We start from the raw sequence: 25,755 nt of genomic DNA, 5'->3' as shown, positions 1-25,755 counted from the left end.
TTATTTTATTTTATTTATGTGATGCCAGGATCAAATCCAGTGCCGCATGCATGCTCGACAAATGCTCTACCTCTGAGCCACAGCCCCAGCCCCAAGTTTCTAAAGGCTTAATCCCTCACAATGGGGACTAAACTCCAACATGAGTTTGGGAGGCAAGAAACCATATCAAACCATAGCATTCAACCCCTTTTTCCCCCAATTCATGTTCTTCTTACATGAAACATACAATCATTCCATCCAAAGAGTCCCAAAGTCTCATCTCATTCTAATTTTAATTCGAAAGTCCAAAGTCTCATCTGAGATTTAGAGCAAATTTCATCCAGCTATCAGCCTATAACATCACAAGTTATCTACTTCCAGTGTACAATGGCAAGTCAGGCACAGGACACACATTCCCATTTCTGAAGGGAGAAGTAGGAAAGTAGGAAAGAGTAATCAGCCCAAAGTAAGCCAAAACCCAGCAGGAAAGATATAAAGCTTAAGGCTTTAAGCTTAGTATCCTGTACGCACTGTATTGGTTAAGGAAGCCCCCCCCCCCCAGGGTCTTAGGCAGCCCTGTCTGTAAGGCTTTGGGTCACAGATCATGCTTACTCTCTTGGGCTGGCTCTGAATACAGCCTGCAGCTGTCTGCAGTGGATTTTGCATATTGCTGCTAGGTTTCTTCTCTGAGATTCCTGTTTAGGTTCCACAAGGCATTGCCCCACTGGAATCTCTGCCCAGAGGATCTGACTCTAAGGCACACTTTTACCTGGCTTTGTAGGCTTTCCTTTGAAATTTCAAAGGGCATCATCATGATGTCATAATTCCTGTATCCTGAGCACCGGCAAAACCAGCACAATGTGGACACCACCCAGGTCTGCCACTAGCACAAGTGGTGGAATCCTACAAGGAATAGAATCCCAAAGACTCCGTGGGAAAAGTGTCCCAGGCTCAGTCTCTAAAACAATTTACCCTTATCTGGGCCTGTAATGGGAGAGGTCATCCTAAGATGGCCTCAGGACCTTTTTCTCATTGTCTTGCCATTTATCTGCACCAATTTCTTTAACAAGTGTCATCTTGGCTGCCTCTTAGTTTCTTCTTTCAAATATACTTTTTACTTTTTACTTGGCCATGCTAAGAATTTTCCAAATCTTTCCTTTTTATTTCCTTTTGCTCCAAAGTTTCACTCTAAAGCTGACTAAAACAACCAGTAATACCTTTGCCACAGCCTGAATGCTTTGTTGTTTATAAGTCTCCTTTGCCAAAGATACTAGTCTATCACTTTCAAGTTGGGCCTTCCACAGAAGGCCAAATAGAGGTGGAGGGCATGAATACAACACAGTCAAGCTCTTTGCAAGGGTGAAACAAAGATGGCCTTTCCTCTGATGTGCAGGAGGATCCTCATTTCCAATTGAGACTAGTTTCCTAGTCGCCTGTCTTCTGAGCCCTTGCTAGAATTGCCGATAATGTTCCACTCATAACATTTGAAGCTTTTTCTAGTATTTTCTTCCAAAACCCTCCAGCCTTCATCCATACCCTTACAATTCCAATGCTGCTTCCACATATTCAAGAACTTGTTACTAATAACAGTCCCATTTCTTGGTACTAATTTTCTGTCTTCATTCATTTTCTGATGCTAATATCACAATGGCACAGACGGGGTAAGTTATAAAGAAAAGAGGCATACATTGGCTTACAGTTTGGTTCACAGGGGAGGGTCCAGGCCTTACTGCTGGCAGAATCCAGAGGCATTGGACAGCAAGAGACAGGCAGTGTGTGTGCACATGTGTGTGTATTATCAGAGCCTCTGAAGTTCAATCATGGGGGCTCCACCTGACCTTATATAACCCCAGTCACCTCCCAAAGGCCCTACCTCCACCTCTATTGTTGGCTTAAGTTCCATTTTCTTCATGCTTCACAATAGGGGTTAAACTTCAGTGTGTCTTTTAGTGGTGACACACTAAAACCAGAATTACAGTCAGTCATTACAGAATTAAAGTCAGTGTAAATAGATAAATTGGGTTGAACTGAGAAAATGGAGACCAGTTTGGGTCTGGGGAGTTGGAAACTGCCCCTGAGAGATTGAAATGTCAATGTCTTCAGAGATAGAGATCTTCCTCCACCCTTGTCAGGATAACCTTCCCCTGTGGCTAAGGTACCATGTCCCAGGAATTGTCCCTGCCTACTGGGAGTTGTAAAAGTTGTTAATTAATGTGTCCTGGGCTGCTTCCTGCCTGGATCACTCCATTTGGCCCTTCCCCAGTCCATCTGATTCTCCCTTTTGGCCATCCCACCAGAGCATCTCCTGGGCCTTATCACATATGCAGAAAAGAGAGAGATAAGGGAGAAGAGAGTAGGAGAACAAAGAAAGTCTAGGATATATAACACAGGCAGAACACCCTCATTTCTGGGGATACCAGGATAGCAGGTATGCCCCCCTTGTCCCTCCCTAAAAAAGCCTGTATTATCCCTTTTTAAATAAATCCTGCTTTATATGCTTTCCAGAGCATGCTTCTCTAATGTTATACTTCAGTATATTTGGAAGCAGGACTCAGTGATAATTGGCTGTATCATATTTGGAGGTCCCACCGAGATCTACACCAAAGTAAGCTCCTCTTCACGCACCCCACATCTGTTTTTGAGGTGCATCTTTCTGTCTTTTTCTTTGTGGAGAATGATAATGGGGGCACCTGTTGGCTACTTATATGCTGTTAGTGCAACCACCATTCTTCAAGACTTGGGGAAAGATTTACTGGCCTAGGCAGCTCCCAATCACTTGTTCTGTGCAGACTGAAGCCACTTCCTACTTTTCTGTCCAGGCCTGGAGAGCAATGGGCATAAGTGCACAGCATCTCTAGTCTTGGTCTACCTTGGATGCGTGGAGGCAGATGAAGGAGCTTGGAACTACTGAGGAATTCTGGCCCAGACCACTCTTGGGTAAATTCCAAAGGTTCCTTCTCCAGATTCCACTCCTCACTGCCCTAAGGGGTATCTAGGATGACAGGTCCATAAGTGGCAGTGAGGGAAAGGGTCTGTTACAACTAGCCTCCATGTGGCCTATACAATACTCTCTGTACCCTTCTCCCAATACCACCCCTCCAGGGTGCTTTCCTTCCCTGGTCAGACACTATCAATTCAGATTAAGCTGAAAACTGTTAGTGAGAAAATACCAATGTTCCCATTGTTTGCATACCTAGCCTTCACTAGCCAGTTAAAATCTCCCCATTACTGTTCCTCTGCTCAAATGTGTTCAATATATTTTTTAAAAAATCTGCAGGAGGGAGGCATTCTATTTTAAACCAATCCCTCCAATAAACTCTGGGATTGGTTTAAAATAGGGCGTTATGCACCTAACAACCAGTAGATGTTCCCTTATTCTCCAGCGAGTCCTTTAATCTACAGGGCAAAAAAAAAATAGGCAAAGAAATGTACAATGTCCTTCTTTTTTTTCAGGTTTTGTTCATAATCAGGAGTTTTATAGTATCAGGGAGGAAAGCAGTAATGCCCTTAAGTTTGAATCCTCCAAGGATATTTGGGATAGGGCAAACTGGGACCCTAGCACTTCGCCAAAGGAGGCCATAAGTAACTTTGGGAAAGCTAGGTGATGAGAGATGGGTTTTCTGGGCTATAGTGAAGCTTAAGCTTAGGGACCCATAGCAAGTGTTAAGATAGTAACTTCACTCTTGACAGTGTGCAGGTCCACCACTAGCCTGCATACTGGGAAATCAAGATGATCAGGAAAAGTGCCTCATTTTCTTATGTTGCCAGGCCTGCCCTCAATAATCTTTGCCACGAGAGGAGAAAGCCTTAAGGAATTACCTACTAAGGGAGAAAAATCAAGGTAACCCCCTCAACTTAAAACAGATAAGAATAAAATTAGGGAGATTTTCAGAGGATCCAGATAAATATATTGAGATGTTTCAGAACTTATGCCAGGTGTCTGACCTCACCTGGAAAGATATTATGCTATTTTTTAACCAAACTTTAAGAAGGAAGCCACCCTAAAAGCAGCTGAACAATTTGGGGGTGACCTACATCTTGCCCAAGTCCCAGCAGCACAAACTAGGAACAAACCTAATTATCATCTAGAGCACAGGCAGTTCCCAGAAATGATTCTAACTGGGATCCAAATGATGAGCAGGATGCCTGGGAAATTATTACATAAAGCTCTCAGGAAAGTCCTGCTATTTTCATGAAAAGATAAAGGGAGACAATTAAAAGAAAAAAAAAACACCCTGGATCTTGAATCCATAGAGGTCCACTTACTTTTAAGAGGATAAATTTATCATTCAGTTGGTCCCAGAAATTTGGAGGAAATTACAAAAATGGGCATATGGCCCTGATCGATTCTTAGATGATATCCTCAAGCTTGCAACTTCTGTTTTTTTTATAATAGAGATCAGAAAGGAAAAAAAGAAAGGGAGCATAAAGACAAAAAAAAAGTGTGGGGGGGGGTTTAATTAAAGATCATTCAGAAGCTTAATTGGCAGATACTTCTAATGTCCTACAGCAGCCGATATAACACACTCATTTTGGGTGTTCAAAAGCCAAATGGGGAATGGGGCCTAGTGCAGAATAACTAATGAAGAAGTCATTCCCCTCCACCCTATAGTTCCTAATCCATATACTCTGTTATCTTAGATTCTAGCTGATGCTGCTTGGATTACTGTGTTAGATTTAAAAGATGCCATTTTCTGTATACTCCTAGACTCTCAACCACAATATCTGTTTGCTTTTGAGGAACCAAATAGTGACTCTCAATTAACCTAGACAGTGTTGCATCAAGGATTTAAAGATAGCCTTCACTTGTTTGGATTAACTCTAGCTAAGCACTTATCAGAATTCAGAGACAAAACATCTGTAATTGTTCTCCAATATGTAGCTGACATCCTTTTTTTTTAATGTGCCACCACTCAGGAAAAAAATCAAAAGGCCATTACATTAGCTGATAAGGAAAAGAAAGAAAGAAAGCTCAATTATGCCAACAATAAGTTCAATACTTAGGATCACAGCCATTTAAGGAACAGGCAAGCTAGGACAGGAAGATAACCCCCACAGGACAATATCCTCTACCTGAAACAGTAAGGCAACTCAGAGGCTTCTTAAGATAATTGAATACTGCCTGCTTTGAATTCCTGGTTATGGGCAATTAGCTAAGCCTCTTTACTGCCTCTTTAAAGAAACCCTACACCAAAGAGCAAATACCCTGATGTGGGAACCAGAACATATCAAGACCTTTAAGGCATTAAAAAGGGGCCTTACTCTAAGCCCCTATCCTCAGTCCTTAGTTTACCTACTGAAGAAAATAATTTTTAAATTAATTTTTAAAAATCTATATATGACAGTGGAATGCATTACAATTCTTATTACACATATAGAGCATATTTTTTCATATCTCTAGTTGTTTACAAAGTATATTCACACCAATTCGTGTTTTCATACATGTACTTGGATAAAATTTAACCTGTTTGTCACTGAGAGAAGAAATAGCCCTGGGAGTGATCACACAAAAGAATGGACTTGCTTAACAGTCAATGGTATAGCTCAGTAAGGAGCTTAACATAGTAGGTTCATCCTCAAAAGTAATGGAAATAAGGTATCATGATTTTCTTTTTCTTTTTTTCCAAAATAAACCTTCTCTATTTTATTTTTTTCCATTTTTTTTTGTTACTGAGGATTGAATCCAAGAGTCCTTGACCACTGAGAGAGATAGATGTTACATCCCTACCCCCCTCTTTTTTATTTAATTGATTTTATTTTTTTAAATATATGACAGTGGAATGCATTATAATTCTTATTACACATATAAAGCACAATTTTTCATATCTTTGTATATAAAGGAAGAGGAGGTGGGAAGGAAAGAGAGGAGGCAGGGGATTAGCAAGGATGGTGGAATGTGATTGACATCATTATCTAAAGTACATGTATGAAGACACGAATTGGATGTCAACCTACTTTTTATACAAACAGAGATATGAAAAATTGTGATATATATGTGTAATAAGAATTGTAATGTAAAAAATACATGTATAAAGACATGAATTGGCATGAACATACTGTATATACAAAAGTATCATGATTTTTGATGTCCAAACCTGTCAGATGACCAACTAGAAAAAAAAAATTGGTTAAAATGCCTAAGCATGAGATTTCTGCTCAGAACAGCAATTTCCCTCATCTCCTTCCAGATCTCCTGGAAGGGCTTACATTGAAATGTCAATGGAAGAAGCTTGCAGGCTCAGTAGGAGACTAATCTAAAACCCAAGGGGGAAAATGAAGTGTCTTTTGCCTGAATTCATGCTAGCCTGAGCAAAAATTATATAATGCTTTACTAAAATAATTAACAGCCATGTCATTTTTTTCTAGGACGCCTGTTCTTAGATTCTTTCTTTTTTTTTTTTTTTTTTTTTGAGCTCATGATTTTGATCCTACACACCTAGGTTAATGTTTTTGTGATTACTCCTATTTTTTATTCAACTATAGAGTCCTTTGAAACATCTGAAACATTGCAATGGAGATTCACCTACAAAAAGCTACAAGGTCTTTGCTTTCGTATGTGTGCAAAGTGGTGTATCATGTTGTCTGTCTATGTGAGCATCCATATATCATGTACATAATATTAAAATTGATATATAGATAATGAGCACTCACAAATCAAAATTAAAAAAATGAATTCAAATACCTTTAATTCATGTGATTTAAAAAGGGTCAATTTAAATTGGGTAAACAAATAAAGGTAAAATGTCTTTAAAATTACTTAACTCACAAGTCTCTCTAGGTGGTCAAAGAATTAATAAAATGTCAATGTCTATAAAATGTCTAACATCCATTGTTTCTAGGACTTTTCTTCAACCAGGAAGAGATGGCAAATACTGTTCAATACACTTGTCTGATATCTTGGTTTTTACAATGAGATAAATAAATTTGATATGTATAGGATTACTCATAAATGTGTTTCTTAGAGACATCTGATTAATTTACAAAGTTAAAATGCTAACTGTTAAATATAACATCAAGTAATCTTAACTCTCTAAGTTCCATAGGGAAACATACTTAAACATTATTGGTGTTTTGATTGGTAAATAAAGGGTTTTTAATTGCTTTGTGTCATAACTAAAGACAAGGTTACTAAAAATTAAGTCCCAACAAGTATAATCCTATACACAAAGGACCTCAAAAGGTTCAACTACACTTCAATTAAAGTACTATAACTTTAATATATATAAAATATCTCATCTTAGTAAAATGGAGTAATTTATCTAAATTCAGAAATTAACAAGGGTTGTTTCAGAATGTAAATAAAAAGAAGGATCAATGGATAGGAAAGAGAAATTAGAAGGTTCTAGATATAAAAATATACTTAGTAAAAGGAAAAAGAAAATGCCTCTGGGTAAGAAAGTCTTTGTGTAATGAAATAAACAACATGTGGGTCTAAGTAAGTGATAAGAATGTCTGTGTAAGTAAAGGGAAAATTTCAACAAGTTTGTGTGTAACTAAGTTGGTTATATATATATATATATATATATATATATATATATATATATATGGAACAATCAATTCAGGATTTTTTCCTAAGGTCAAATGTTAATGTACTGATGTAAACCAAAGTTTAATCTATGTGCTAAAATGGCAAGGATTTCTTAAAATATTAATTTACTAATGTTGTTTCTGTTAAGTTTTATTCTTTAGAACAACTAGTCTTGAAGGAATTAAATTTTATATAACTGATTAAACAACAATGGTTATTTTGGAGTATTAGATTATATTACAGAGTCTAGATTTTTATTTAAGAGCTAAACTCGATTAATATAAAAACATCAATGTAATGGTGGTGCTATTACTCTTCTTTGTATATTAAATGTATTCCTATATTCCAGGTATACATGTCTTTAAGGTAGAAGGTTTAAAGTAACATTTTTATCAAGCTGGTGTTCTCTGAACTAAAGTTGTCTAGTAATTTTAATTTTAGACTTATAAAGATAACAAAATTTATTGGGAATTTATTTATATCATGTTCTATAACTAGACCTGTTATCAATAAGATATATATACATATATGCTAAAAGTTAAGTCCCAATCGGCATAAAAAGAACCCCTTTAATTTACATATATGTGTGTATGTGTGTGTGTGTGTGTACACACACATACATACAATTTTATGTTACTTTTTTACACTGGGATAAAATTTAAATGTATTTTTAAAAGATAATGAAAGTCTGATCTATTCAAAAGTTAATATTGTAAAATATAAAACCATTTTGCCACTTCTACAAAAAGAAGGTTAAAAGTTCTCTTAGCCTTTCTTTAATTCATTTTTACATGTAATATCATATTATGTTAGCTAACATTCATATAGACGCAAGAAATAATATGTAACGTTTGTAAAATGATATTTAAGAAAGAGGCAAAGATCAGCTTCAGAACTAGAACACTTAAGATTTTTGAGGAGCCCTGCCTTACTGAGATAAGGCTCTGCCTCCAACCTTACTGCATGTTCAAATGTTTCCAAAGTAGGCCAGACTTCAGTTCATTTAAAATTGTGTTCAAAAGATTGATTTTTGATATAAAGATTATTGTGATCTCAAACAGAATATAATGAATAAATCAGCCAAAATTCAAGATAACTGTTGCACAAATTAATTGTGTTTTTTACTCTTGTTAATTCCATTTTGTATTTTCCTTGTAAACTCTATAATTATTACCTATTAATGCTTTGCAGACATACTGTTTCAAGATCACACAACCTGGGTTAATTTAAGATAATAAACCATCACCCACAGGATAATGCAGACCCCAATTAAATAAAAGGGGTAAATGACTGTGAAGTTATAAACCTTAAAGTTAAAGCAAAATACTCTCATTTTAAGACTAATGAAACTGGCCTACTAGATATTTAAAATCAAGACTTAAAAATTAAAGTTAAATTGAAAGAACCAAGAAAACCAATATTTGGCTCTTGCCATCTCAGTTAGCCTAAACCAGGGAACAGAGAACTTTCTAAAGAGCTTTGCAACTCTGGGACACATGGTCTCCCCGTCAGGGAGATTAATGAGACCACTGGAGAAGGAAAATCCAATCAGTGCACTTGCTATGAAGAGGGGGTCATTGGAGAAGGGAGACATCCCTGATGCTTCCAAGGGAAGCCACATGGTCAATGAGACCTCAACCCATATTAGGGCAAATGTCATTAGCCGAGGTAAGAAGCTGCTCTCAAGCTCCCCATGAGTGACCCTGTAGAACTCTGCTGACTTTTAACAACAGATAGGAATAAGATCAATTTGACCAGCTTGATCTTAAATATCTAGCAGAAATAGTTAAAACCAAAACACAACCACTCCTGGGCATTAAAAAAAAAAGCAATGGTTAAATGTAACTTAAGATATACACTTGTGTTAGCCCCTAAGAATAAATAAGACTGGAGGCTACAAAAGAGAGATTTTCAGGCAGGAATGCCTGATAACTATCAAGAGAACCTGCCAAAGCCAGGATTTTTTTGTAAGTTTAAGGCCTAGAACTCTTCCTAACCTCCTACACAGGTAGGCTTAATCAGTGTTGGTAGCATGATTATCTAGCCTTAAGTAACAGAAAAAAAGAGATCTCTACTAAACACAGAGGTCATCATACCAATAAGATCATCTTTTCCAAAAATCAGCTGACATTAAATAGCTCACCTACATCTTATGAGGATGGACATCTGTGGTATTAAAAGTTAAGTATTGTGTTTACATTCCTGATAACTCTGGCAATGTTAAAGATTTATATTCCCAAATAAAGGCCTTGTCGTGTCTGGCCTTGTTATAGGGGACAACTTCTTAGCTCTTGCACCTCCTGGTGAGAGATTATTGACTTCTAAAGCAACTTCATGATATTCATTGACTTGTTCCAGATGCTGCAACACTCATTTTGTGTTAATCTCATTTCAGTATTCATATATTTTTGTTTCTATCTCATAGAATCACCCATCCCCAGGTGACCCTACAACCTGTTCTTTACAACCAGACTTTTACCACGGACTTCTCAACCAACCCAATTTCTAAAAGGTAACTAACTCCTAACTGCTTGTCCCACTCCACGCCACCCCCTCTCAGCTCCAAGCAGCCAGAGAGGTCCCATTTCATTACAACAGTAAGGAGCTCCTAAAATTAGATGGGGGAATGAAGCTAGAATCAAAGATAAGCAAATTGGGTAAATAGGTAAATTGGGTCCGATGAGAGAAGGGAGGACAATTTGGGTCTGGGAAGTTGGAAACTGCCCCTGAAGGATTGAAGTGTTAATGCCTTCAGAGCCCTTCCTCTACGCTTAACAAGATAACCTGCCCTTGCTCCATGGAACCTGTAACATTGTAAAATGATATTTGCTAAGATAACCTGTCCCGAGAATTGTCCCCGCCTACAAGGAGTTGTAGAAGTTGTTAATTAATGTGTCCTCCTGGGCTGCTTCCTACCTGGATCACTCCATTTGGCCCTTCCCCAAGTCCATCTGCTTCTCCCTTTTGGCCATCCCACCAGAGCATCTCCTGGGCCTAGTCACGTATGCAGGAAGGACAGAGATAAGGGGGAAGAGAGCAGGAGAACAAAGAAAGTCTAGGATATATACAACAGGCAGAACACCCTCACTTCTTGGGATACCAGGATAGCACCTATGCCCCACTTGTCCTTCCCTGGAGAAGACTGTAGTAGCCCTTTTAAAATAAACCCGGCTTTATATGCTTTCCTCAGCATGCTTCTCTGATGTTATACTTCAACATGTGAGGAAGCAGGATTCATTGCCAATTACGAGCGGTATCAACACCATATTCAAATCATGCACTCCTTAGGTTTCCCCAGGCTACAGGCACTTGGTTGGTTCCCAGTTCTCAGACCCTCCAGGAGAACTTTGAAGGACCAAACCTACCCCATCTCAAGGGCATCCTTCTTCTGAGACTGAGAGCTTTTCATTTCAAATGAGAAGTGAAATCCTGCCTCAGAAATTTCTGGAGGAATTCACTTATTATCTGCTGAGAAAAGCAGAGTAATTTATTTCATGGAGCCAAGAGCCAGGGTATTTGTATTTGGAGACCTGGGATTAAACACTCTTGCATTCATGGGCATCTCCCACATGCTGCAAGCAAGTGTAAGATGCCACATGGACTGTGTGGCCAGGCTCTCAATTGTCACAACAGCTGAGTGAGTGTCACTCGGGACTGTTTTACACACTGGCTTCAGGAAAGTAACTTATCAAAGGGCCTCTATTACTACCCCTTCAAGTAAGTGGTGGCATCCTTTGTATTGAGTTCCAGTCCTCTCTGATGACAAAGATCATACGATGTCACATTTTCAGGAGGTGGCCATGAGGCTTATTTAAAGCCACACTGGAATTTGGTAATAGGTGAAGGCTCCAAAAGTTGAGTTGCTGCCTGCACAATCCAGTCAGCCAGAGAGGAGACAATGAACCACTTAATAACTGTGAAGTGCCACTCATTTCAAAATAATGACAATAAGCAGGCTCCCTGGAGAGGAAGCTTGGCATTACAGAGAACACAGAGATAATATAATCAAATCTTTTTCAATGGAACAACAATGGGCATCCTTGGCAATGTGCCCATTTGTGATTTCCAAGGCTTCTTCCTCAGAAACCTTTAATTGTTGAGAATCAATGATCCTCAATGTTTACAGTCAACATGTTTAAAAAAATGTTCTTTCATCTAAATATAGGGACCCTCTGAATTACTGTATTACTTCTAAACTTAAAAACATAAATGCTCTGAGTGACTGTCTAATAACACAGAACAAGTGCAAATGATCCAGGTCTGGAGAGCTGGAATATTCTTTGTGATAGAACTTGTTAAATTTAATTGTGGGAGAGCTGAGTGAGGTGGCTCATGCCTGTAATTCCAGCGGCTTGAGAGGTTGAGAAAGGAGAATTGAGAGTTCAGAGCCAACCTCAGCAATTTAGTGAGGCCCTACGCTACTCAGAGAAACCCTGTCTCTAAATAAAATATAAAACGGGGCTGGGGATATGGCTCAGTGGTTAAGAACTCTGGGGTCAATCCCTGGAAGAAGAATAATAATAATAATAATAATAATAATAAATTGTGAAAGAAATGCTTCCTTGACCAGAGTGTGGCTACTGATGAAGACAGAAAAGGCACTTGAATGCCATGAGTTCAACATCACGTGCTTGACTTCAGGACACCATGGTGGCCAGGTACACAGTCAAAATAGCCTAACAGTTTTAAGTTTATGTCCACTATATCTGCTCCTGTTCAACATTCCCTTGCTTCACTAGGGTACACACTTTAGAAATCCTGCCATATCCTTTCAAGCATTCTGTTTTCCCTTACATTTCACCTTCAGTTTTTAAGAGTCTGTGGACTTTGGCTCTCATCCCTCATTATTCCATTAACTGAAAGAGAAATATTGTCCAAAGGTCAGTTCAGGTAAGGCCTTCCAGGACAAGATGTCCTGTTAATGGTGTTTTGGGGAACCAGCAGCACATGGAGAGGACTTCCGGGTGGCGGGAGTTGGTTTGTGGGCCAGGAGAAGAAAAAGGCCCTACAGAGAGACGAACACCCAGGAGCTAGAATCAGGAATCTGAGACCAGCTCTCCAGGCTCGAGCTGGATAATGTTTCCAAGGAGCAAAGTGAATGAGGCTCTTCAGAATAAATATGTAGAATTGTGATCAAAAAGTGTTCCAGAAAGGGAGGAAATAATTATTAAATTGAATTTCAGACCAAACAAAGCAAACTTTCATTAGAGATTATAGATATATGCATATAAAACTTGGATACATGGATTTTTCTGAGTTATGAAAAAGGCTTTTTAAAAAGGTGGAGTTCTGACTGGGTGTGGATTCTGAAAGTTAAGAGAAGACAGGATGGATGGTGAATGAGCTGTGGTGATTCTGCACTGAGTCCCACAGCTTCATTAAGCTTTCAACACTAAAGTTCAATCACAATCAGTTATTACTCTTAAGATAAATCTCACTCTAACTTTTTCTAAACATAATTAATTAGCACAGTTGTTTAAAGCTTCAGGGTAACCCTCACAGCCTCTACTACTTTACCTCCAGGTTCCTGCATTTCTTTCATAAGCCTTTCAACTACAATATTTCATTGCATTGCAAAAATACAGTAATCCACTCCGTGTAGGCCAGGTTCTCATGGGCAATGAGGACGCAACTCCTAACTGAGGACACTATGTCCCAAGAACTGCTTTATACATTTTCCACAGCATTTCCTCCTTACCCACAGCAGCAGCATAGGGACATCACTTTTTCCTCTTAATAATTCGATATTATCTGGAGCTTAATCCTCCAAAAAAGAATGATATATTTCAGAATGGTAGGAAAATGCTGGGGAAAAAATAAGGACTTTCAAGGTTCTCCAGGCCATGTTCAGCAAATAAGCATCTATTAAACGACTGAATGGTGCAATATATGTTGACAATCTAAAGACCATGAGGAATACAAAAATGGTATGAATAGTTCATGCAAGAATTAGGAAATACATGCACACAGAACCAGAGAATAGGTTAAAGTGAAAAGCTGAAAGAAAAAGAAAAGTCATAAAACTGCGACATTCATTTTGGTATATTTGGCACAAAGATCACAGTGGGGATTCACTAAGCATTGGATTGTTGAATAAGTGAATGAAATTATTGATTAAAGAAATGAAATTACCCGATTAATTAAATGGTAAATTTTTCAGTATTGACACAGACCAGAGAAAGAAGATGCATTATGAACTGAGCACTAGAAAGATTTCCCAAGTAAGAAGGGATCTGAACTAGGTCTAGAAGAAAGCAAAATATCTGATCGCTCCTGGGGAAGATGGGAAGTCACCTGGGTGGAAGGAAGACCGTGGATAGGCACAGGGCTGCCTCCTCAGTCTCCTCTCCCAGCTCCAACACCCCAACCTTCCTCTACTCCTGCTCCTTAAGTGGCTGTGCCCTGAGCTCATCTGCTCTGTTCTTATTCACCCTCCTCCTGAGTTCAGCCCAGCTAGTTCTTTGAAGTCTTGAAGCTGGTACAGATTCTGTTACAGCATCTTTGGTTTAACCAGGATTGCCTTTGTCCTTCAGTGCAGAAAAACAGTGCTTGCCCGATGTATGATTCCAGTCTTTTGCAAGCAAAACAATAAGTTATTCTAAATGAGGCAAGAATCGTGATGGATATCTTCTCCCAAGCTGCTGTGAATTTCTGGCCTTTAGAGAATTCCAGGAAGATGTTCCTGGCAGGTCCTCACAGTAACCCTTCAATTCTCCTCGTGCCTCTGCTCCAAAATCAGGGCCAACGTGAACACGGCCTTGTCAGGCTTTTGACAGGCCCATGACACAAAACCTTAGGCTCCTCCGTATGCTGGGGATTTGCTGCCCAGGCCTAGGAAGCTATCTTCTAATTCAGGTTTTCTGAACACTTCCAGTGTGGCTTCTGTCAGAGGCTCTTGGAATCAGAGTAGCTTTGTAATTTGTCTCATGATAGGTAAGATGTTACCCGAACAAAACCATGAACTAGTTAGGTTTTTAGAAAAATCTTTCCCCTCCATTGTGTGTGTGCACGGGGAACCATTGATGGTGGTATTCTTCCAATGACAGGTTGCTTTCTTTACTCAGAAAAAGGCTCCCAATAACATACCATTGTGTTTCAGAGGCTGTCCACTTTGATTCTGCTTTGATGGGGACAATATGAGACACCAGGAGCTGTGTCTGCTTTTCCAAAACAGCTCACTTTTGTGTTGAGAAGAGTGGTTTCACTTGTGACAGGGTTGAGAGACTACTTTCTGCTCTGTTCCTGCTCCCTTGAGCCAGCAGCACCGTCCTTGATGGGAAAGACAAGCTGCCAAGCTGCTGCACTGTTATCTCATGAAAAAGAAAACTATAAACTCTATCAACATTATAGGGCCTCGTATTTCCAAAACAGTGTTCCAGCCCTTCAAGAGCCAGCAAGCACACAGAGGATACTAAGAAATGAAGGAACAAGGACAGGGTATAAAACTCGCATGACAAGGAGTCAGATGGAAAGGGCCAAATCCTGCCATGAAAAATTCAGTATTGAGGTTCTAGGGCCAGTCTTTGAGTAAAAATGTTCCAGTGAAGGCTGAACGTTTTTCTCCCTGGGTTATAACTGAAAGTTTTTCTCCATGGATTTTAAAAATCCTTGGTCTATGAATCTAATGTTTTGGTGGTAATATTATGACTTTTTTTTTTCTTTTTTTACCAAATGTTTAAAAAAATAATAAAACCCACACTGTCCTAGGAACAGAAACAATCAAAATTCAGGAAAAGGCTATCTGGATCCGAAGGAGGTATTTTTTCATTACTAAGAGCAGATAAATCACAGGTGTTGATTCTACAACTCTGAGTAATGCCACTTCCTGTCTGGGGTATCCTTCCCTGATTATGAATTTGGGGTTTTATTTTTCAGTGCTGGGGACAGAATGTATGGCCTCACACACGCTAGGCAAGCACTCTACCTCTGAGCCACACTCCCAGCCCTTTTATGTTTTGTTTTGAGCCATAGACTAAGTTGCCTGGGCTAGTCTCAAACTTGTACTCCTCCTGCCTCAGCCTCCTGAGGAGTTGGGATAGCAGGTGTGCACCACCACACCCAGCCTCTTTCCTGGTTAAAGAGGGAAATAAGTCCCAACACTTGTTAGGCCCGCTTTCCCTGAAGTTAGCAGATTTCCCACATGAAAGCTCTGCGTGTGTGCCAGCCCTCCACCAAAGGAGGAGCAGGTTCAGGACCTGGCACTGTGCAGCCGAGTGGCACTGCTCCCAGAACTCTCATCCAATAAAGAGCCATTGTGGGATCTGCACCCTTCAATGTACAGGACAAATGACTCAAATGAATAGGCCCAATGCTTGTGAGTGAGACCCGAAACTTGAATGGGGTGGTAATCACTTCCTCCGAACAGACCACAGTATTTTCCAGGGAACTTCACTCTGTAACGCAGTCCTTGCCTCCTGTAATAGTACCGATTTCCATTTTTTAGTTGATAAGTGAGCATGATTACTGTGAGAATCATTAGGCAGTGAGTTGCTAGCACTGGGGGGCCAGAGAAGTGGAAAATTGTTTGGGGAGATGGGATGGGATTGGCATTCCTCAGGGAGAGACAAGAAAGACAAGGAAGTGCTGTTATTTGATCAAACGGACTGTGAGAGGTAATGGTGTAAGGAACTAAACTGGACCTGAGGCTTCAAAATAACTATGATTTCACCATAAGAATGACATAGGAGGCACAAAGTAGGGCTGGGGGCGTTCAGTCCCCACTCAAGGTATCCACTGAGCAAGTGGCACTCAATTGAGGGCTTCCAGTCCCTGAGGCTATAGACCTAGTTCTTGACCCACACATGAAGGGGGCTGGGAGGAGTAAGCGTGTTAATTCAGGCTGAGCCATCTTTTCCATCTGGGTGGCCTGTGGTGACTCCATGCCACGGCCAGCCTCACTGTAGAAAAACAGAAAAGCAAAGCCAAACCATTGCTACTCTCAGCTAAGCTTTCTCAAGTACATAAATAGAACGGGACAGCAAGAGTAGACTTCATGGTCAGGTGAAAAATGCTCTTGCTGCTGCATTCCATAATGCTCAGTTTTAGTAGCTGGTTTATTTAAGCTAATTTAATCAATTTTAACCAGGAACATGATCTGTCTCAAATAACTGTCTTTACTACCTGGAGTTGGAAATGGTCATAATTTTTCTTCTTAGTGTTCCTGGGGTTGGAACCCAGAGCTTTGCACATGCTAAGCACACACTGTACCATTGAGTTGCAATCCCCCCAGCCTACAGATCACAACTTCTTATTAGTGCCTCTTGGTCTGCTGACTTCAGACATGCATAACTCTCAATGAATATATATTACCTACATCCACCATTTTTAATTTTTTAAATCCCTAACTCTGAGAAAGGATGCGCATGTTTCAACCAAAAGGCCATTTGATTGTCCATTATCATTTTCACTTTTAATATTTGACTAACATTGTTCTAGCTTCCCAAGAAACTTACAATGATGATGGGTTATTTTTAAACATGCATAATGTCTTTCCATTTATGACATCATGACCTTGGAGTGCGTAGATCATATCTTGCTAAAAAGTACAAACAGATATTTCTTCCAATAATCCAGCATTAAGTTCTCACATGTCATCAACTCACCAGAATTAAGCAAAATGATAGATTTGAGGCACACAAATTCCTCTCCCTGCAGATTCATCATACGGAACCGGGTCGACGTAGCCAGCAACATGTCAAAGATCTCCACCATGCCCTCTACACATTTACCCTGATTCCTACAAAAACAAATTTTTAGAAGCATTAAAGGACAGGAAAGTTTCCGCAAAACCCCAAATTACATTTATAAAAAGCTACCGACTCCAAATCTGTAATAAAAACCTGCAGCCCATCCTCTTAATGGAACATGGACATTCATTTGAATTCCAGAAGGCAAGACGAGCAAAGATTTTTCCATCAATAAACATCTTCACTTCAAATTCCTAGAAAAGATGTGTTTAGTTGCCAAATCTACGACATTAAATGTGGAGTTCTTCAATCTATAGTAACTGAAAATAATTAAGATTCAGGCAATTTTTTTTTTCTAATACAGTTCATTGCTCTGTTACTGTATTCTAGATATTGTAGTAGTCATGAGAATAAAAGGGGAGGGTTTGCCCTCAAGATGCTCGTGACCTTCAAGTAATATACCAATGTGCCAAGAAGTTTACTATGGTGTGAGTCTGGGCTGGATCATTGGTGTTATAAAGGACTGTGGGGAAGAATGTACCTAGGAAGTGACATTTGAGTTAACCATAAGAGAATGTAGGATTTCCTCAAGTAAGTATGTGAATGCATAACTAGAAGAAAGTCCTACACAGAAAGAGAGCAGCAGGAAAGAACACAGAGTGGTGGCTGTAGGTGATGAGGTAGGCCTGTGTAGCTGACGAAGCTTCTCCTATACCATCAAAAGAAATTCAGGCCTTCTCCCCTTCCAACAGAAACTTGGCGTCAAGGATTTCACCTTAGTGGTTGCAACTATTAAATAAGCAAATTCAAAAGGTCATAAGACGTAACATTTAAAAATGCACATGGCCATATCCTATCTGTGGGGTTGTTTCAGAAATAAAGAGAGATACTATATATGGAAGGAATCCATTCATTTGAGGGCATGATATGTTTGAAAATTTTAAAACACAGGAATAAGTTAAAAGAGTCCGTGCATATTCAGTCATTTGTAAAACACATAACATTTAAATATGAGCAGAAACATAATTCAGGACTTCATTTTGTCTTTGATTAATAGATCTTGGAGTTCTTTATTAACCAAGTTTAACAACTGAACAGTTATCACTGAACAGAATGCTATACAATCATTTGTCACATAATGATGGGGACACACTCTGAGAAATGTGCTGTTAGACAATTCTGTCACTGTATGATCATCATAGAGTTTAGATAAACTAAGATGGCCACAATGTCACTAAGCAATATAACCTTACGGGAACACCATTATACATGTGGTCCATTGTTGACCAGAACATTCTTAAGTGGTATATGACAATTTATTTATCCACCTCTTTTTTAGTTGATATTTAGCTTGATTCTAAGTATTGTGCTGTTACAAACATTTCACAAAATGATAATCCTATGTTTATGCCCTTGGACACATATAGATAGCTACAGAATACATTATTAGAGTTAGAATTGCTAGAACAAAAGACATAATATATTTTTATTTACGATAGTTTAAAACATTGGTTTCAAAGAGCTTGTACCAATAAGCTACTGGTAGAATAATTTTTCCCCCTTATTCTGGCTATTGAACCCAGAGCTAAACATGGGGTTTACCACTAAGGTACACCTCCAGTTCCATAGGAAACTATGTTGACATGAGATTTTCCTCTGAATTGCCTGCTGTAGTACTTTGCCCACAATTTTCAGTTGGGTTATTGGTCATTTTCACCTTGATTCTTTTTTTTTTTAGAGAGAGAGAGAGAGAGAAATTTTTTAATATTTATTTTTTAATTTTCGGCGGACACAACATCTTTGTATGTGGTGCTGAGGATCGAACCCAGGCCGCACGCATGCCAGGCGAGCGCACTACCGCTTGAGCCACATCCCCAGCCCCACCTTGATTCTTAAGAGATATTTATATATGATAGTAATTAGTGCCATGTCATACATCTTTCTAATATGGTTTTCCCATGGTTTGTCATCTTTTTTTTTAAATTTTGTTTCTGGTGTTTTCTTCCTAAAATGATTTAATTATTGCAGGATCAGATTTATCAAACTTTTCATTTATGGCTCTAGAATACTATGTCTTGCTGGATAAGGTCAGTCCCCATTTCAATAACACATAAATCTTATGTTTCCTTTCAGTAACATTCTATGCTTTTATGTTTAAATTTCTGATTTTCTGGAATGTATTCATTTTTTATAATGACTTTATTAAGAGATACCCACATGCTATATAATTCACCCATTGAAAGAATACAATGCAGTGGATTTGGGTGTATTCACATAGCTGTGCTACCTACCCTCTTGTGGGATTTGTTTTGGTGTAGTCTTAAGATAAGATTCAGCTTAACACTCTTTTCAGGTAGCAAGTTGGTGTCCTCAACACCATTTTGGAACAAACCACTGGCTTGAGATAGACTAGGGACTCTTTATATTCATTTCCAGAGTGTTATTTTTCCTGTTGTCCAAGTAGTGGAATTAGGACTCTAAACTTTCCTATCAAACCACACTGCCTACATACTAGAAGGAAGAACCCTAACAAAAAGGTTTTCTTTGTCTTCTTTTCTTTAATTCAAAATTATGAGGATCTATTATATACCAGTCCTGTGCTCCACATTAGGGCATAGAGAAGAAAGCAATGGGAATCTTAAATGAAGAGGTGAAAACTGGGAGCATAGGTGCAAGGACATGAGATGCCATCCACAGAAAAGGTCCAGAAAGAATCTCTGCATCTAATGTCAGTCTCCACCAATTTCATCTGTGTCAATATGGAAGCATTTGCCATAGTATGTTCGACACAGTTTAGTAAGTGTTTTTAATGTGAAATATTTAGAATGCTGTGTGGCATTTGACAGGGATGATATTTAAGTATTAGTTACGTATATGTTGATGAATAGAGAGATGAGTGTCTGTCAAGGGAGAAGCATCTAGAATACGAGTGCTGTGTGCATTTCATGTTGACCATGGAAATCTGGACGTACAGGGGAAATTTTAAAAGCCATATTGCTCAAAGTGAGGATGAGATAGTGGTCTCTCCAAAGGGGCCCTTGGCCTTAAGTGGAGAGGGCATCCTAGGAGTGGGTTTTCCTTGTCATCTAGCTGAATTTTGCAAATGAGGTACATTTTCTTTCCAGTGAAAAAATAAACAAGGATAAGGGAAAATGTTTGGAAGATGAAGCTTTAAAAATAACAACTCATAGCCAAAATAGAGAAATGTTCCTTTCTCAGTATAAAGTCTCTGTTTACTTAGCAGACTGAACACCAGCAGGGAGGAAGTCTTGATGTGGGAGGAAGCCTGCCTTCACCTGCTGCGAGCAAAAGTTCAGTTCAGAAACCAAGAAAGTAGAGTCTGAACAATTTTCCTTTCTTCTCGTCCTTTTTCAACAGTCTCCCACATTTTCTGATGAAGGAAAATGCCTGAATCGTTCTTAACTCTTCCAGCAAAGGTGGATTTTTCTGCACTCTCTTTTCTCTGAATATCCTGCTTATCCCCACTAGCAATTATTATCTGCAGACATAATGCTGACACTGCAGTATTCATTAGAAGCTATAGACTGTGTCCTCAGAGATGGGGCATACCCCCAATTCTCAGTTCACTTCTCCCCTTGAGTGTGTGTGTATGTCCTTTAGGGATGTGGAGAGAGCATGTATTGAGCGGCAATCACAGGGCATGAGAGGAGGTCCCTGGAGTCTCTCTTTCACGTGAATATAGGTGCTCCACATTCTGGTGCATGAGTCTGAGATAGGCACTCTAAGACAGGCACTTGTCTTCTGTCTGGTGCAAAGAAAGTCTCACTGTTGGTTGAGGTCAGAGCCCCGTCAAAATATCCTGCACCAACTTCAAAGAGCATTTAACTCAGTTTTTTTGAAGAAGTGAATGTATCCACAGCATCAGAAAGGGGAGGGCGGTGCTGAAAATCTGGAGGTAACATTACTGTAAGACAAGATTAGTGTAAATCCATGGAGGTGCTCCTGAGGCTGAGAAACACACAGGGTGTGGAAAAAACAACATGTATTTTAAAGGAATCATAGATCAAAAGCAAGTTTACCAAGCCGACCAGCCCATGACTCCCACTGTGAGACGTGACAGCCTGCCATGACTAACTCCTTCGCCGATTATATCAGGCAGCTTTTCAGAACACCTCGATATCCCCTTGTGGGGAACCTTGTTCTGCCACTGACCCTCTTCAAATGCAGCCCATTGTCACTTAAGTAATGAGAGAAGGAACAGGGCTTGAAAGAGCTCAGAGCAGGTCTTGATACTTCTCTATAAAAGTGAAATCCTGTTTTTCAGAATCTTCAAGTTCCTCTTCTTCCCCATGGGAAGGAAATAAAGATGTCTAATAATCAAATCTTTTATATCTTCAAAATATGCTTTACAAACTGTAATGTTACCCATCAGCCTCTCTTGTATGTAAGGAATTAGAGAAATAGAAACCAAGAAAACCCAGATCAGCATAGGAGATTCAATGAAAAATAGCACAATATGGTTAGAAAACAGTTACAAATAAGATACTGTATAAAATCAATCGTGGTAAGATCAGTCATATTTGAAGAACTTGACTTCAAAAATATTTGTAGGATCATGAGGTTTGCATATACAACTCTGAAGCATAGAAAGAAGAACTGAAAATGGCAAATTGTAAGCAATATATCTTAAAAGATGCAATTTTTAACAAGTGATTTAGGCTTTGTATCCCAGAGCCTATATGGGTTCAAATCTTGATATCACTACTTAGGAAATATATGACCATGAATCTGTTACTTTATTTCACTACTTGTTTCTGAATGAAAAGAGAGACAGAATCACCCATATTGGAATGTAAGTTGAATTTAAAAAGTAAAGAAGCCATTGGTGCATGATGATTGTGATATAGCAGTTAGATCATGGAGAAGAGAGAGATGGGTGCCAGAAGTGGAAATAATGTTATAAAAAAATGTTTAAATGTTTACTTCCTCAGTGCCGGGTAGTAAGGAAATGGATACTGTAGCAAGCTAGGGAACCCTGCTACAACATCATAAAACATCTGCAATAACTTGGAAGGCAGACCAAGTACCCAGAGAAGTGGGCAGAAAGAGTCAGACTGCAGTGGGTACTGTGGCTGCCATCAGTAAGGCATTACCAGAAAGAGGTGAGCTCAAGCAGAAACTGAAGGGAATGAAAAAAAAAAGGTAGATGGTCTTACAGATTTGGAAAAACCAACTATTTCTGGCCAAAAAATATTAAGAGATGAAACCGAAAAGGGTCTTGGGTAAGAAAGGCCCAGGAAGGCTCCTCAGTTTACAGAGTACATCTAGACTCTCATATCTACACACGCTGCATCCTGTGGTGCTTCATGCATTATATGGTTAGACCTACCATGGCTGCACCTCTACTGAACAAGTACTGAGCAAGAACATTTTTCCTTGTCATCATTTCCTGAAAAATGAAGTATAGCAACAATTGGCACAGCACTTACAATGCATTAGGTATAATACGTAGTCTAGAGATGATTTAAACTTCATGGAAGGGTATATATATTTCATGTGCTAATTTTATATATGGGACTTGAGTCTCCACAGATCTGGGTATCCTCAGGGGTCCTGGAACCAATCTCCTAAAGATATCAAAGGATGCCTACAACATAGTATCATGGAAAAGAATAACTCCAAAAGGGTATTACCTCCTATCCAAGCACATCATTCAAAAAACCTCAAAGGAGTCACACTCAAATCATAAGGGAAAGGCCCAAAGACTAAGAAGCCAATGAGAATATCAAACTTGTTGGTGAGAATGTGGGAAATATGGAGCCCTTGCACCCTATTGGTAGAAATGTAAGTTGGTGCAGCCACTTTGGAAAATAGCATCGAGGTTCTTCAAAATTTTGAAAATAGAATTATCATATGATCTAGCAACGTGTTCAAAGGAAACCAAATCAGTATGTCGAAGAGATATTGCACTCCTATGTCCTTGAAACATTATTCATAATCGCAAAAAAATGGAATCCACCTAAGTGTCTATCAGTGGACGAACAGATGTAGAAAATGTGGTATGTACATATAATGGAATACTGCTTAGCCTTGAAAAAGAAGAAAATTCATTTTTCAATGATATGGATGAACCTGAAGTACAGAAAGACAAATGCAATATGGTCTCACATATGTGTGGAATCAAAACGTGTCCATCTCACAGAAGCAGAGAGAGGAATGGTTACCAGAGGCTGGGAAGGGAAGGGGGTTTGGCATGGGGGATGTTGGTCAAAGGATACAAACCATCACTGAGAGGAGAACTAAGTTTAAGAGTTCTTCTGGGCAACATAGTGACTACAGCTAATAGCATGCGTTGCATCATATGCGTAACGATTGCCCAGAGAATGGATTTTATCTCACCACAAATAAAAGATGCTTATGTGATGCAATCCTTTTGTTTAGAATATGTATATATTTCAAAACATCATGTTGTACACCATAAACATATACAAATCTTATTTGTCAATTAAAGCATAAACAACAATAATAAAATAAAGAATAATCGGATTTGAGAACTGTCTCTAGCAAAGTACTTTGGGAGTGGTTACAAGTGGTTGGAACTGACAAGAGGCATGTAAATTGAAGCCTCCTAGGTTGTGGAGACAAGTGTCCTACCAAAGAAATTACAGCTTTTGACTGAAAAACAGCTTTTGATTGTTCTGAGCCTCTGATCCTTCAGCCTCAAGGGTCCGTGGGCAGGAAGTGCTATGACCACTGGAGAGCCCACCATTGCCCACTTCAGATGCGACCACAGGGGAACAATGGGAAGAAAAACCTCCCAGTAAGTGAATGATGGAACAGAAGACCCTCCCATCAGGGTAGGAGAAAATTAGAGCACTTTGCTCCTAGAGAGCAAAATTAGGGACTAATTAAAGAACTTTCCAGCTCCGGAGAGTAGAAGCCACCATGAGTCTGCCCACCAGAATGTCCTAGCTCCTATGAAAGAGTGATACTGAGTCTTCCCTTCTTCCATTTCTCTGTAAAGAAGTTTGGATCACAGTACATTTGCCCTTGCTTGATCACGGGGCATCGGGTACATCTTGTGGGTGAGGCTGCCAAACCAGGGGAAGCCACATCCGTCCTTGACAGAGAGGACAGTACATCATTGAGAAATCCTTGAGCTGACTCTATGGGTATATGTGATGGGATCCTCTCCCTGGGGTGGTGCTAAGTGTGTTCTTTGTGTGGGAGAAATAGATATTTGGCAACCAGAAGTGAAGGCTGTGATGACAACGATGACAGCCATGTTCCCCAAAGCACTTTTCCTTGTTCTCTTGAATTCCCTCCTGGTTAAGAGTGGACATATGACTGGGCTCTGGCCAATGGAAAGTAAGCAGACACTGCTGACATCTCCTCTATGATGAAGTTGTAAAGAAACACATGTGCTTCCCCAGACCTCCACCCACCACCCGAATCAGGAGCCCTTCAAGGACCTAGTGAGGGACAGGGGTACAGACTAGAAGGATTCTGGGTCCCTTAACGAGAGGTTCACCTAGCAAGAGATATACCTACTCTGAAAAAAATGTTTTGAATAAGAAATAAACTGTTATTAAAATTTTAGAGATAATTCCTCCCTGTTCCAACATACTCTCAACACACAGCAACACATGGGATGCAAAAGTGCACCGATCTTCTGTAGACATGGGTACTGTATGACCAGGGGGGATAAGATATGGAATTCCAGGGCTGGGGATGTAGCTCAGTATAAAGCACTTGCTTAACATGCACTCGTAAGATCTGGGTTCAAGTGCCAGTGGTGCAAAAAAAAAATGGGGGGTGGAATGGACTTTGATAGCACCTTGCTTTAGAGATTTGAATCATTTCCAATGGTGTGATTAGTAAAAGCGCAAAAGAAGATGCAGCATTTGACATGGGTCTCCAGGGGTTGTGTGAGTGAGGAGGAAGGAAGGTCTAGGCCCCGAGGTGGGAGAAGTGGAGGTGGGGCCATGGAGCAGGCTGAGCTGGCTATTTATAAGGAGAGAAACTTGCAAAGGGGGCTTAGTCAGAGCTTGAAGAGTGGTTAATAAAAGAGTCACAAGATGATGGTGGGAAGAAGAGGGCTTATCAGTGGGTGTTGGGATCAGGCACCCTAAGCACTTTGTTCTGATTGATTTGGCAACAGTGCACAAAGGAGAGGAAGGGAGGGAGGAGAGAAGTCTGAAGGAGACGTTGGGGGTGGGATGGGGCAAGAGTCACCACAGCGGTGAACAAGAAGAGAGAGTTAGAAAATCCCCTCAAAGGAAGAGCAGACCCACTTGGTGAATAGTCCACAGTGCTGGACAGACAAAAAAGGGTCTAAAGAGTCCTCTGAAATCATATGCCAGGATGAACTGAAAAACTATAAAAGAAATAGAGAAATGAGCAGAAAGAGGGAAAGTCAGAGGTCTTTAATTTATGAGAACAACCTCTCCTAAAAAATTATTGAACTTGAAAATTCATAGAACTGTGTAACTAGAGATGACAAGCAGAAGATTAAAGATGTAAAATAAATTAAAGATATATATCTGAAACCTGGGAGAGAGAACAGGCTACATACATCAGTGCAGAATAGTTTTTCCCACT

General features: G+C 39.5%; 1 protein-coding gene across 5 annotated transcripts in view; it reads right to left on the bottom strand.

Annotated features, from left to right (window-relative positions):
• The window catches only part of Esr1 (estrogen receptor 1), a 388,588-nt gene that overhangs the window by 25,959 nt on the left and 336,874 nt on the right, over positions 1-25,755 (bottom strand). For all 5 annotated transcript variants that reach the window (XM_046427429.2, XM_046427428.2, XM_058573621.1 and 2 more), the window contains one exon: positions 17,110-17,243. In XM_046427429.2, coding sequence (XP_046283385.1) covers positions 17,110-17,243 — 134 coding nt within the window. The remainder of the gene's footprint in view (positions 1-17,109; positions 17,244-25,755) is intronic.

This window comes from Marmota monax, unplaced genomic scaffold (assembly GCF_021218885.2).
Source record: "Marmota monax isolate L192 unplaced genomic scaffold, Marmota_monax_Labrador192_F-V1.1 WCK01_AAM20220418_F8-fsc00114, whole genome shotgun sequence".
NCBI lineage: Eukaryota > Metazoa > Chordata > Mammalia > Rodentia > Sciuridae > Marmota > Marmota monax.
This window is presented reverse-complemented; position numbering and strand designations above follow the sequence as displayed.